This window comes from Centruroides sculpturatus, unplaced genomic scaffold, assembly GCF_000671375.1.
Source record: "Centruroides sculpturatus isolate CEXI.00-Female unplaced genomic scaffold, Cexi_2.0 scaffold528, whole genome shotgun sequence".
NCBI classification, from domain to species: domain Eukaryota; kingdom Metazoa; phylum Arthropoda; class Arachnida; order Scorpiones; family Buthidae; genus Centruroides; species Centruroides sculpturatus.
In genome coordinates, this window is record NW_019384819.1 from 438100 (window position 1) to 454087 (window position 15988).

General features: G+C 27.9%; 1 protein-coding gene across 2 annotated transcripts in view; it reads left to right on the forward strand.

Annotated features, from left to right (window-relative positions):
• The window catches only part of LOC111629894 (protein SHQ1 homolog), a 37543-nt gene that overhangs the window by 4878 nt on the left and 16677 nt on the right, over positions 1 to 15988 (forward strand). The window contains exons 4-8 of one of the 2 annotated variants that reach the window (XM_023373823.1): positions 341 to 405; positions 3345 to 3467; positions 6841 to 6986; positions 11378 to 11490; positions 12958 to 13064. In XM_023373823.1, the coding sequence (XP_023229591.1) occupies positions 341 to 405; positions 3345 to 3467; positions 6841 to 6986; positions 11378 to 11490; positions 12958 to 13064 (554 nt within the window). The remainder of the gene's footprint in view (positions 1 to 340; positions 406 to 3344; positions 3468 to 6840; positions 6987 to 11377; positions 11491 to 12957; positions 13065 to 15988) is intronic. The other variant, XM_023373824.1, reaches the window with a different exon arrangement.

Genomic DNA, 15988 nt, shown 5'->3' on the forward strand with positions numbered 1-15988 from the left:
GTCCAGTTACCCCTATGCGGTCAGTTAACTAATGTGACGGTTAATCGGGGGTCGGATAATCGATGCTTTACTGTAATTTGTTAATATGCTAATCATTTTTAAAATGCTAAAAGTGCATGATTCAAAGGATTTATGGAAATCATTTATACTTTTTGGATTTGCTTATTTTCATGATTGTTACAAGATATTAATTTTATTTGAATTTCTGTCAAAGTAATTTATAAATTTATCTAATTTTTTTTCATATTTTATCGCATCTATTAAATGTATAAAAATTTATCTAAAAAGATTTTAATGTAAATTATTAATAAGGATAATATATATTTTTGTATTTTTTTAGACTAAATCTTCCTGGAAAAGTAATTGAAAATGGAAGAGAATCTGCACGATATGATTGCGATAAAGGTTAGAAAAATAATATATGACGATGCCTTGTACTTCAAATTTTATACATTTCAGGTCATTCAAACTCTGAAGTTTTCAAAGTTTATATCAATTTTCCCCCATTAGAAATATTGCAAAATGAATTAATCTATTTCCAGACTCTAAATTCTCAATACTCATTTTGATAAACATAACAGCAAATACACATAATTTAATGTAAAAATAATAAAATTAAACGTTTTAATAATAAATTAAAACATGAAAACAATAAAATACATAGTGTATAACAAAATAAAAATTAAAAATATTATACATTAGTGAGGAATGGTGATGTCCTGTTTCCTAAGGTCACTTTTCTTAAGGTTGCTTGGCTTTCTCACAAATAAATCATTTATCTACTCTGAATAGCATACAATCTTTTGGAAGTCAACATTGCCACACCTTTAGCTACATTTGTTGCTTTTATTGATTCATTGTTCTTAAGAATAGTGCACACTGTTGACTTCATTATCTTAAATATGGCTACCAGATCTGCCTCTTGTTTACTTTATAATAAGTTCCTTTTTTTATCTCAGTTGTCAATACTATAACCTTTCACTTAGATTTTATTGCTTTTGCATGCTTCTTGCCATGATTAATAGGTTGGGATTATATATATATGTATGTATGTGTATAATATATATATATATATATTTAAACAAGCACATCAAAAATAAATTGAACAGAAATGCTGAAAACACACAAATATAATGCAAGAGATGCTTTCACGGCAAGAGATTTTTTAAGTGCATGTGCAGTTTGAACATGAAGCGTTGTTTGAAACACAAAGTGTCACTTTATTATTATTATGTTGGGTTTAGTGGGTTTTACTCGGTTCACACCGGTGGCTGTGTACTATGCCGGACCAGAGTCAAGGCATAGCAACCAAAACAAAACTAAAATTAAATAAGTGTGTCAGTGTCTGTATTCAGGAATTTCCTAACAATATGGCATGTATTCAATATAGTGGCCTTCTGTAGTGTGATGTATGTATTTCTACTCAATTGTAATGTTCCCAGGCTTTTGTGTAGCGTGTGTGGTATCACACCTGTACAGGAGAGAATGATAGGTACAATAAGCAACCCTATCCATCCTCCACAGATGTCTTATTTCCTGGGCGAGTTCTGTGTACTTGCTAATTTTTTCAGTGCATGTGTTTTGTACATTGTGAGTGTTTGGAATGGCTATGTCTATAATGTATGTGATTTTATTGTGTTTGTCAATGAGTGTGATGTCTGGTCTGTTGTGGTAAATTGTTTTATCTGTGATTATGGCTCTGTCGTAATACATTTTGTGCGCGTTATTTTCCAATACTGTCTGTGGAATATACTTGTAGTATGGTTCGTGGATGTCTGCCAATTTGTGCTTCTTTGCAAGCTCTTGGTGTATTATATTTGCTACTTGATTGTGTCTATGTAAGTAATCTGTCTGTGCCAAGAGCTTGCAACCAGAAGTGATGTGTTGTATAGTTTCTGGCATGATGTGACATTTTCTGCATGTGTCATTTGTGAGTGTTGTATCTTTGAGTATGTGTTTTCTGTAGTTTTTAGTATTTATGACCTGATCCTGTATAGCAATCATGAATCCTTCCGTCTCCCCAAAGAGGCATTCCCAATCTAACCAGCTGTTTGACGCAGTTTTGTCAACTTATTATTATTATTATCATTATTTATTAATATATTGGTATTTGTGATAAAAATATTTTCTGCTTGGATTGATGCATATCCCATATTATAAAAATTGTATTTAAATAAGTTTTTTTTTTAAAAAAAAAAGACCATCCTCAATAATATCAATATGGGAAAATTAATCAAGAAAAGCATAAATAAAGAATGCAAGCATATCTCATTTCTTTGTAATGGAGATATCTTTCAGAAATCTTCAGGCAATGTTAGGAAAAGCAAAAATACGAAAAAATTTCTTCCTGAAGATTTAAATGCATGTCAAAAAAATGTCATTGTTACTAGTGTATTAAATAATTCCTGGTGGTCTTCAAATGTAAGATAGGCTGGTTACATTGTTACTTTTGTTTAAAAGTAACTTGGTTTTATATTTAAAAGCTTCTTACTTGTATTAATTAATTACAAAAACATAATTACTTAGGACTAGTGAACAAGCTTGTTATAAACTTGTTTTTATTTGTCTGGCAATTATATATAGCTTTTTCTAGATAACAAATGAAATTCTTAAAACCTTGATATAATTGTCTTTTAGAACAAACTTGAGCTGGTGATTGGCTAGATCATGACTTACTGGAAAAATGAATTTCTTTTATAAAATAACTGAATAACTGATTCGGGTTGATCTTTTGGGGTTTCTCAACTGATCTATTTTAAGTTATCTAATTTATAGTTGATCTTGAAATTTGCTATTTTTTAAAAGTTATCAATAATAGAGAAATTATTAAATATACAGATTTAATTCCAAAAGAATTGATTGTAAATGTCTTGATGAAATAATAATTTCTTAATTATTCAGATGAAAAATTCAGTTTAATATGAAACAACTGTTGCACCACAAGACTGAATTAGACAATTCCATGGATAAACTTGAAACAGAAGTAACTATGAAATCATTCTGTCCCATCATCAGATCTAAATGTTTAAATAGAATTAATAGACAGTTTTAAAACAGCCAAATGTTTAAATAACTTAGACTGAAGTAATAAAATTTTTGTCTTTTTTGTAATTTCTTTCTCCAGTAAAGCTTTAATTGGGTTTGATAACCTTTGGAGTGAAAAACATTGTTAAAGAAAATGTTTGCAATATATAAAATTTTCTTAATACTTAGTTTTTATATTCTCCAAAAGTTCAAAATTAAAATTAACTTTTAATTTTATGTGAATTTAAAATTTTAACACTATGTGATTATAACAATTGTGATTTTTGTTTTATACTGACTTTCATTAATAACTTTTTTAGGATCATTTGTAATACATATTCCAAAATTGAATCATGGAGAAAATTTTGAAGGATTAAACTTGCTTACAAAATTGCTTGCTCCAACAAAATGCATTTCAGCTGTTCCTTTAATTGAAGTTTTAGGTAAGATACATTTAATAAAATTATTCTTTTTTTTAAGAAACCAAAAGTTTGAAGAAACTAAATGGCAAATGGCTTAAAAAATACTGTCGGCCATTTTAATTTAAATTATTCTTGTTTAGATTTATTAAAGGTTTAATTCTGCTTAATTTTGTATCACTTTATGGCTTTTAACTTCACAGTAAACTTTTATTTTTTAAAATTTATATATATATTTATTCATGGATAATGTTATTTTTTTCATATAAATGTGTGAGATTCTGAATACCCCCCTAATTAATTGGAAATCGATGTAAAACACATAAATGTTAGAAATAATATTTCTGATTTTAAATGAAAAGTTTTAATGTTAAAAACGAAGGGAACTGGTAAATTCACTTCCTTCTCAATGGAAGTTTGACATCCTTTATGTTTTCCCTTATCTTCACAAATTTTGAGTCACATACAGTCCAGTTACCCCTATGTACCCCCACTCTTCCTAAACACGTGGGAATAATACCATTTTTTTATTGGAGAAAAACATCCAAAAAGGGGATTCTTTAGTATTATTCGGGGAATATGCCACGAAATTCCATAGGAGCAGAACGTATTTCATACCAGCTCCTTATGGCCATATGCGAGTCCCGTAGTTCATACAAAGTTTGTTATAAAGTTTCTTCTAAGTTAAAGAAAATGTCTATTGAAGTGCCGCCAAAGAATTAACTAAAGATAACATTCGTATCAATCCGAATTTAAAGGAAGAAGATAAAAGAATATACAGTAATACCTCGACTTACGCTACCCTGACTTACGCGAACCCAGAGTTACGCGATTTTCAAATCTCGTCGATTCGTCTTTTGTTTGAGCGCCACGCAACTCTCAATTACTCACTCCCCCCACACTATTGTTCAGCTTACATGTTTGGACGTGTCGCGTGGAATTGACAAATAGCTACAATTTATTTTGTGTTATTTATTTCTGTGTTTGTTATATCTATGGAGACTTGAGAGACTCTATGTGGTGATTTCTTATAACCATGAACGAATCAAAAGACGAGATAAGGTTAACGAGAACATTTATTAGCTTACATACATCCGATTTGGATTTTTCACAAATTGCGAAATTATACCCCGGCTTGCACAAATTCGACTTACACGGTCATCGCTCAGTCCCACCTATTGCGTAAGTTCGGGGTATTACTGTATTGAGGTAGTATGTTTAACTGAAATTGTGATCTCTCTCTCCGCAAGTTCCATAATTATATTTGGAATTCGATTTGTATATTTTTCTTTTGTTTATTAAATACTCGTTTTTATATTAAAGTAAGGTCTAGAATGTCTGAATCAAAATATTTCATCATCTCCTTAACTATTCTAAACGCGTGTTAATCCGCATATTATAAAACTGATTAAGTGGTGTCAAGGATCCTGATAAGATCGGGGGCTCACTTCCTAGATCTTTGTTTTTAACATATTAGTTAAAGCCCTCCACCCGCGATTTCTTTAAATAGAAAAACCATTCTTTTGGACAAACCAAGGACTGTTCTCAACGAATAGCTGCCGAATAAGTGGTACAAGAGTCTTAACTACTCCGTATCCCCGGCTAGCCCCTCACAAATGCATATAAGATTTTACAACATTTATTTACTTTCAGCTTATATATTTCAGCATTATATATTTCCCTGTTACAGGTTTGTCTAATACATATTTATATATCCATTCAGCTAAACAAGTTTTTAGTAATACAAATAGTATACTATTAATTCATAAACACACATTAGTATACTATTAATTTCAAAATAGGATTTTCAATCTACTACTCTTATATGTTTGTTCAGTAAATTATCAGTTATATCAATTGAATAGTTTGTTGATAACATCAGAATTCTTATAAACAATAACAAATTACATAATCAGTAATAAAATATCTATAATAAAGTAATTATTTGGCAATTTTTGATTTAAAACATACAAGAGAAACCATCTTAGATTCCATGATCTATTAATAACTCAAATATGTAAGTAACATCTCTAAAATTATTTTGCATAAACTGCATGACAAGCACTAGATTTCTGTGTGAATTTAGTTTGTCTGTTTCAGGTGGGCAACCTTTTAAGTGTGCATATCAAAATCACTAAATCTATGATATAAAATTCTCTCATGCACCAACCAAAACTTTTGGAACATATTATTATTTGGTTTAGCAGCTAGACAATCCTATGGGAAAGCTAGATTTAGTAAATTTTCTACTAAATTGGAACCCTGCTCGTAAACCAGTATATCAGAGATACATGTCTCAGAGATAAGATGTTTGTTTCATTTTCTTATTTATTATTATTAAAACAGTTTATAGTGTTTGTTTCTAGCCTGCATTTTTACTTAGTATTAATGTACTCAATAAAATTATAAAAAATGTTAAAAATTGTATTATCATTGAAAAGTTAGTTGTATTAAGTAATATTCAAAAAACTGCAGTAAGTCTTGATATTTGTATGTTATTAGTGATACCAGGCATTGCTCAGGGAAATTTTATATTGCACTCAAAATTTTTATAAAAACAATTAACATTCAAAAATAATTTTGTTTTTATAAAGCAAAATAATATACAATGTTTTTAGTTTTTGGGTAAGACAACTTTTTTGTCAAACATTACTCATCATTCCAATGACAATAATGGCTATTGAACTTAAAAACTTGCTTGAAAACTATATCATTTGAGATATGTATGTAAGCTGATGCTGAAAACCAACATGTAACTTCACTTACAGAATGATTTGCTGACTATTTCAGTCAACAATTGTTCACTCTTGATGATGGAAAACTAACAATTGATTAAAAAAATACTCATTATGTGGTATTATAGAAACTAGATATCAGTTTGGAAACTTAATCTACCAATATAATTAATAATGAAAAATAACTCTTAAACCTCTGGGTAAATTCTGTACTTGCTCACAGTTTGATGATGAGTAGTGCTATAATACTACAGAATGTCACAAATTTTATTGGCCAGATACACAGGCTGCCCTGTTATAGACAGAGAACAAATTTTTTTCCAGACAAAATATATTTGTTGGTTTTCTCCTTGATGAAAAGATGATTTTTGGGTTTGAATTTGCTTGTATCATTTTCAAATGCATAAAATCCAGACAGACATACTTTCTTTTTTGTATATTATACATAGATTATTTTAAGTAATCTAAACATAAATAACAACACAAAAGCTCTATCATTAAAAGTTTATTAATGAGATAGATGGAATTCTACAATTAGTTAATCATTCTGTACTTACTGATATATGTTGATGAAGTAATATTCATAACATCTACAATTGAAGAATAATTCCTTAGTTAAAATTTATATTAAAATTAAAAATTTTTTAACTTTTTTTTTTTAGATAACAACAAAGAATCATCAGAAGCTATTGATGAATTTTCTTGGGAAATAGATCAAGTTCCATTTCAGAATGAAGAAGAAACAGTGATAACAACTATCAAATATGGATTTGCAAATAATTACAGTGCTGTTTTAAATAGGTTAAAGGCAAGTGATAAAAATAATTTTGACTAATAAACATAGAATAGTTTTGTACATTTATAAACAATGCCTTAAGCATGAACCATGAAATCATATACTTTAATTGAAATTGAAACATGAAATCTATACTTTAGAGAAGTCATTATATTTACATAAAATGTTGTATTGTCTATTTCCATGGTTTAATTACCATAAATTAATATTGATATTAGTTCAAAGTACTAAAATTGGAACAAATAACATAAAACCATACTTTTCCAACTTGGGTTTATTTAAGATAGATAAACAAACAAATGTTTTTAGTTTATTCATAAACCTGAAGCAGGTTTATGAATAATGAAGAAAGGGACTGCAATTAACTATAAAGGTTCTATAGTGGTGTCACATGCTTGGAGAGCATTATTTGAAATTTTAGAGTTTTATTTATCACCATTTTTCCATATTTATGTTTTTACTCACAATATTTTTATATATCACTGTATTTATTTAATTATTTTATTTTGTATTTAATATTTTTCTTGTTAATTATTTATTCCTATTTTCTATGTTTTATTTAATATGTTTATGCTCTTGACTTGCTATGTAAATTTATGATTTTTAGGTAGGTATTCATGATGGACAACCCCCTTTGTATCGAAAAGAACAGTCAACATCACCTTAAATTTAAACGAACTTGTTGAGCTTTTTTGGGATAGGGGATGCTTCACTCACCCATTGTAAAGATTGCACTTTTGTTTCGATGTCATATCCATAAACCCATGACTCATCACCTGTTATGATCCTGGATAAGAAGGTTTCATCCTCTTCAGCTCGATCAAACAGTTCTTGACAGACTTGAACTTGATGTTGTTTCTGATCTGCTGTCATCAGGCAAGGCACAAATTTGGCAGCAACTCAATGCCTTTACAATTTTTCATGCAGGATTTCATAGCATGAACCAATTGAGATGCCACACTCTTCTGCAAGTTTCCTAACAGTCAAATGTCAATTTGCATAAACGAGATTGTTCACTTTCTTGATTTGGGGTCATCAGTTTACATTGATGGTCGTCTGGAATGCTCATAGTCTTACTCTGATTACCATCCCTTTTTGAACTGGGTAAATCGCTCATAACACACGGTACGTTTTATAGCATCCACACCATAAGCCTTGGTAATCAACTCAAAAGTTTGCATGAAGGAGTTTCACACAGAATTTCACAGAACAATGCTGCTCATTTCAACGGATCTGATTTTTCACCAGACCCCATGAACACCACTTCACATAAACAGCCATAAACTAATCACCAAAACAAGATATCAACAAACGGGTTGAAACATGTTATTTGGAAGATTTCCAAGGACGCAACATTTCCAAGCAGATTAAAAAATAGCCAACTGGAGACGTGCTATTAAAAAAGTTCAGGAACTTTTTGAACAGCCCATGTATAAGCAAGTAAAAGCTCTTTAAGACTTTGTGGCAAGATAGCCAATGAACCTCTGTCTAGTAAGGAAGTCCTTCAAATTCAGATCTAAATCCTTAAGAAATGTTGCAAATTGATGGTAATTAAGTCTTCTGGATTGAATGAAATTTAGTTTTAGTCACATTCTCAAGCACTTTGTCCATTTTCAATACTTTAGAACACAGAACTTGTTGATGAATAATACAGTAGACCCCCCTATAACGTGGTAGATATGTTTCACTTTAAAAGAATTTCACGTTGTAGGAATCCTTAAATACATGAGCCAATCGCAGCCCGAACGTGTGAAGTTTACGGACTACGGCTGTTTGAAAGGTTTTCTTCCATAAAATTAATTGATTCTAGACTAATTTGACTCAACATTTCCAAAACACGTATAATTTTTTGGGAATAATCCATATAAACTATGCTATAAACAAAAAATTGTAGGATTACTTACCGAGTGTGCACCATTCAATGTCGGCATTGCTTAAGCTTGTTTTCATCGCAGAGCAGCGCACCAAATGGCGGCCACGATTTCTGATAAGTTATTTTTCTGTGAAAACTTCATTGAACTTTGGAGACATCATTAATATAAATAATTTTTATGGTCGTTGAATAAGAAATGTTTCTTTCACAAGAAATGTATAAAATTACAGTGCTGTATTAGACTTACGGTACCTAATTTACATACTGTACAGACGATAGTAAACTTAACTTACTCGCCTAAACTCTGTAGCGTGTAAGTAGTTCGGCTGCTCGTCTACTATTGGTCCAGATTCGACCAATCCTGTCGCGACACGAGTCGGTGACGACATTTTATGAGTCCCTTTTAGCGTCTTTATATGAATACTGTCGCAATTTTTTCGCCACGTTATAGGAATCTCAGTTATAGGAACCCGCGTTATAGGGGGGTCTACTGCACAGTGAAATGACTTCAGTTTTATTTAATCCAGGTAGTTATCTTTCAATTTTGCTGCCATTCTTGCTACAAGTTCTTTATCTTTACCTATCATTGCATTGACACTGTCATTTGTCACAATGACACATCAATAAACCTCTCCAAAGTAGGGCTGCAGAGTCAGTAAAAAAACACTTGACTCCAACTCTGACTCCTGATAATTTTAGTAGGCCAACTCTGACTCTAACTCCCAACTCTGGCAAAATTAAAAACCAAGTCATTTTATGGGGGGGGCAGAGGCACTCATAGGGGGGGTACCCTACTTTGAACTCTGAAAGTAGCCCCGGGCATTTACCCTAATACTTTTATAGTTAGTATTTTTAATATTTAACTTACATTAATATTTATTTGTACAAAAAAATTAATTTTTAACAAATATTTAATAAGAGGAGAAAGGAGGGGTGATAAAATTTTTATTCTACAACATTTGCACTTCAATTTCACCTTTTCAGAAAAGTTAGTCCAACTAAAAAGTGTGTGATCTAGTTACTTCAGTCGCTTGTTCAGAAAAGAAAAATATATACTCTGATCAATTAGTCTCACTCATTTAGAAAAATAGAGTACTCATTTACAGCAGGGATAATAAAGAATGATTCAAAAATATTCAAATTCAATTAAGTCAAAATGATTTAACTACTAAACACAAATACTACAAAGAAAACTACATATTTAATAAATTAAATTGTTGCATTTTGTATTTAAAATAAATTTTCTTTCATTTAAATAAAAAACTAGATTAAATTTGAAATGTGATTGCAATTGAAAAACACAGAACTGTTGCAGATACTCTCAAAGTTAATCCTCAGGTATTCTGTCATCTCACGTATTCTGTCTGAAACTGTATTTTTTAATAAAGATTTATCATGAAACAATTGCACTTTTTCAGAAGAGAGAAATTTAACAGACTCTATTTTAAATTCTTTGTCTAATGAACCTTCTCTATATGGTTTTGAATGTTTTGCTAGTAAATAGTTATATAATTTCAAATTATCTCATTATTAATTCATTGCTTTTCATACATTTTGTATATGCTTGTTGCTGATTTTGAAGTGAGTTCTTCAAAGTTTTCAATTTTTTTTTCTCTTAATTTACCTTTGAAGCATGGTCTTTGTTCTTTGTATTATAGTGTCATTTAATGTTATATTCTTTAGCCACACTAATTGTTTCATTGATAAGATAAATTTTATTTTTTATCTCTATGTAGAAGTAATTCAATTCCCATCTTTCTTGAAATTTTCTCCTTCTTTTCATCAATTTTTCCCTTTGTGACATCTTTTTCATAAAAGTAATATTTACTATAGAATTTTTATAAATTTAAATAATTGTTTAATAATTAAAAAATTGTTAATTGTTTAGTAATTAAACTAATTATTTACATTTTTGCTAACATTTTTCTATATCAAACAAAAAATGAAAACAACTTGTAATTAGCATACAGGTACTGAAAATGTGAACGTAACAGTGGCACTGACAAAATGAATGGTTTGAATGCTTTGCTTATTTTAATATTACTTGGAATCATAGTATTTATGTTCGCTGTTGTATGTTTATTTTCTGTGTAATCATATTATTATTTCAACCATAGTCTGTTACAATCGGTCACGACAAATAACATAGGGGCAGGTTGGCAAATAGAATCTGTGACTAACAGCTACTGATGGATAGTCCGGCTTGTGCAGTATTGATAATATTTTCACTACATACAAAGTAAATCTTTCAAATAAATTTTTTTTACTAAGTCTTATAGTATAAAACTTAAAAAATTTATTTTAGTATAAGTTGTTGTGGGCTGCCAGTTTAATACCTGTGCTCTAGAACATACAGTAGCCATAATTTATATTATTATATGTACATGAAAACAACAAAAATTTCAATGTTTGGGTTTGGATTGGATATTTAATTGATTTAGTTATATATTGAAAAATATAAATTTAATCTTTTATGAAATTATTTATTAAAGAAATGAAATTTGTTTATATTATTATTTATTAAATGTAGGAAGAAATTCCAGACTGTGTTGATCTTTCTGATCCTGATGACAAACCTCCTTATGTGAGAAAAAAAGAAAAATTTGAAGCTGAATTGAAACACTTTAATGAAGACCATTATTTGTTAGTATAATTAAATTATAATTATTATATATTACTTGAGCTTTTAAATTTGTTCTTATGTAGTATGATTTTTTAGAGCAACTAATTTTATAAAAGAAAAATCTTTCACATAGATTGCTGCACATCTTGGTAATTATTTTATCCAAATATGAACCATCAATATTCATTTAAATAAACTTTTAAAAGCTATATATGATATTATGAGGTTTAATAAAATTAAATAAGACAAATTTATTCTGAAAGACTACATAAAAATATCTATATCATAATAAAAACTAATTTGAATTATATTTTTAATAATGAAAACATTCACTTAAATGTCTGTATGTTGAATTCCTAGCAATAACAAAAAACTGAAGATAGCTCAATCATTTCTAAATTTTTGTATTAACTGTTGTTTCTGTTATTTAATTGTTGTTAAAGATTTAATAACAATTTAAAAAGCCAATTAGTCCTTGTAAGTACTAATTTGCTTTTAAGCTATTTATTGTTAATATGTATGATAAAAAAATAATTTGAGAACTAAAAATTTTATTAATAATTAATGTAGTGAGATTTAATTCTCTAGAATTAATTTATGCCAATTTAAAAAAATTATTTTTATTATAAAATCCATATGAAATTTTATAATAAAAATAATTTTTTTAATTGGCATAAAATAACTATTATGCTTTTAAGAGTTTTAAAATTATTTCTTATAAGATAGTAAAAGAAAATTGTTTATAGTATCATCATTTTACTTTAATTAATCACTTTTGAGACTTGCTTATACTGATAACATCTAGATAAATAAATAAGATTACAATTATTGAAAAGTGTAGTTTAAAACTATAAAAATATATATAAATAAGCTGTTAATTATTTCTGTTTTTAATTTTTCATTTTAAATTTTGAATTTATCATTAAAAGGACATTGTAAAACAATTAAAAATTGTTTAACTTGAAGATTTATTATAGTTTTTTCCATGATTAATATGTAATTCATCCAGTATTATTTACTTGCTATTATTTTCAACAATAGCTAACATATAATTAATTGGAGCCACGTATTAAGGCTGATAACATTAGCATGATTTTGATTAGGCTAAAATAAGTGAAGTGTTAAAAGTGTATTTTAACTGTCATGTTTTCAGTCTGTTAATTTTTATAACATTAAATGGCCTACAGCAATTTTCATGATTATAATAAGCAGAGCTTTATCATCATATACAGTAATATGATAATAAAGTAAAAATATATTTTATTATTTTTAACTTATGAAGAATGCAATATTTATTTGAACAAACAATATGAATTATATAGTTTTGGCTTTTATTAAGAGATTAAACAATTTTGTATAAATATATTGTCTTATATAATTAATTTAATTAAATGTATTAATGAATATAGCAAACTTTGAGTTGTGATTCTATTATTATTATGGAGTGTAGATTAGAGGTATTTAATGTAATAACAATTTAATTACAGAGCTGATCTGTATGAAGATGAAGCAATAAAAGAACTTATAAAATTTGAAACAAAATGGGAGAAAGATTATAAACGATATTCATCTCATTCAGTTAAAGAATTTACAGGTAGAAATTAATGTTTTTCCCTCATAAGATTTTATAAATTTTCAAATTAAAAAAAAAAAATAATAAGTTATTAGAATTTATCATGCTGAAAATTATCATGTTTTACAATCTATTCTAGATATATTACACCTGAATGTTTTAGAAAAAATTTTTTGGTTTATGATGTTCTGGACCTGTATTTTGTGAAAGTACAGCAAATACTAATAATAGAAATCAATATTTAAAGACACAATGAATTAAAAAGAATAATAAAATTTATAAGTACAGTAGAGCANTCCAGACTGTGTTGATCTTTCTGATCCTGATGACAAACCTCCTTATGTGAGAAAAAAAGAAAAATTTGAAGCTGAATTGAAACACTTTAATGAAGACCATTATTTGTTAGTATAATTAAATTATAATTATTATATATTACTTGAGCTTTTAAATTTGTTCTTATGTAGTATGATTTTTTAGAGCAACTAATTTTATAAAAGAAAAATCTTTCACATAGATTGCTGCACATCTTGGTAATTATTTTATCCAAATATGAACCATCAATATTCATTTAAATAAACTTTTAAAAGCTATATATGATATTATGAGGTTTAATAAAATTAAATAAGACAAATTTATTCTGAAAGACTACATAAAAATATCTATATCATAATAAAAACTAATTTGAATTATATTTTTAATAATGAAAACATTCACTTAAATGTCTGTATGTTGAATTCCTAGCAATAACAAAAAACTGAAGATAGCTCAATCATTTCTAAATTTTTGTATTAACTGTTGTTTCTGTTATTTAATTGTTGTTAAAGATTTAATAACAATTTAAAAAGCCAATTAGTCCTTGTAAGTACTAATTTGCTTTTAAGCTATTTATTGTTAATATGTATGATAAAAAAATAATTTTTAATGATACAATATGGTTGCACCCGTGCTTCCAGCTAAAACACACACACCAACAAAAATAATATTGGAGTAGTCCTAGACATAACCAAATATTGCACCAAAAACACTACATAACAAAATAATAATGTTGCATCAAAAAAACTAAATTAAAATTTTGAAGGATCTAACCTACATTGGCTAACTCTAGTACCTCACATCTTATTCACATGGCCATCGCCACTCTTGGATATGAAACTTCCAAAGACTTGTAAGTTAAGCACTAAATTTTCAGAGGCCCACTTTTTGGAAATGCTTAAAAAGTGGGTCCTATTATACAAGGAGTCATTTATGTTTAAGGCTACCAACATGCTCACCATATTTTGTTTGAATTGGAAACCTGAATGTCTGGCCCTCTCCTTGTAAGTGACAGTTTAACATGTTACATTTGCTTTCCANTAAATAAGCTGTTAATTATTTCTGTTTTTAATTTTTCATTTTAAATTTTGAATTTATCATTAAAAGGACATTGTAAAACAATTAAAAATTGTTTAACTTGAAGATTTATTATAGTTTTTTCCATGATTAATATGTAATTCATCCAGTATTATTTACTTGCTATTATTTTCAACAATAGCTAACATATAATTAATTGGAGCCACGTATTAAGGCTGATAACATTAGCATGATTTTGATTAGGCTAAAATAAGTGAAGTGTTAAAAGTGTATTTTAACTGTCATGTTTTCAGTCTGTTAATTTTTATAACATTAAATGGCCTACAGCAATTTTCATGATTATAATAAGCAGAGCTTTATCATCATATACAGTAATATGATAATAAAGTAAAAATATATTTTATTATTTTTAACTTATGAAGAATGCAATATTTATTTGAACAAACAATATGAATTATATAGTTTTGGCTTTTATTAAGAGATTAAACAATTTTGTATAAATATATTGTCTTATATAATTAATTTAATTAAATGTATTAATGAATATAGCAAACTTTGAGTTGTGATTCTATTATTATTATGGAGTGTAGATTAGAGGTATTTAATGTAATAACAATTTAATTACAGAGCTGATCTGTATGAAGATGAAGCAATAAAAGAACTTATAAAATTTGAAACAAAATGGGAGAAAGATTATAAACGATATTCATCTCATTCAGTTAAAGAATTTACAGGTAGAAATTAATGTTTTTCCCTCATAAGATTTTATAAATTTTCAAATTAAAAAAAAAAAATAATAAGTTATTAGAATTTATCATGCTGAAAATTATCATGTTTTACAATCTATTCTAGATATATTACACCTGAATGTTTTAGAAAAAATTTTTTGGTTTATGATGTTCTGGACCTGTATTTTGTGAAAGTACAGCAAATACTAATAATAGAAATCAATATTTAAAGACACAATGAATTAAAAAGAATAATAAAATTTATAAGTACAGTAGAGCATCAATTATCCGACCCTTGATTAACCGTCACATCGGTTAACCGACCGTTCTAGTCAGCAAATTTCAAATGTCTGCTAGTGATGTTGCATTACAATATTTAGCTATATCTTGGCTACTTTAATATTATTTTTGTTAAATATTTGTGTGTTTTAGCTGGCATCAACGGCTTGACCATTGAAGGGAGGCCAATATTGAAACGAGACTTAATTTTCTAATTATGAGTGGTTATTTGTTTTGTGAGCAATAAAATAATTTAAAAATAATTTTTAACAATACAATAGCGACAATTATTATTTCAAAAAAAAAAAAAAATTTGTTAGGCTAAACATCGATGAAAATTCAATGCGAAGTTGGTTAATAGCAATATACTAATAAACTAATTACATGGGATATACTAATATCCTAATATACTATACTAATAATGTATTTTTTTCCTTTTTGGTTATCCAATTTTTCAGTTATCCGACCAACCTGAGTCCCCAATTGAGTCGGATAATCGATGCTCTACTGTACTTAGGTTTTTATAACAAGTTTTTACCAAGTTACTAGAACATGAAAATGGATTTCAAATGAAAATATTTAAAAATA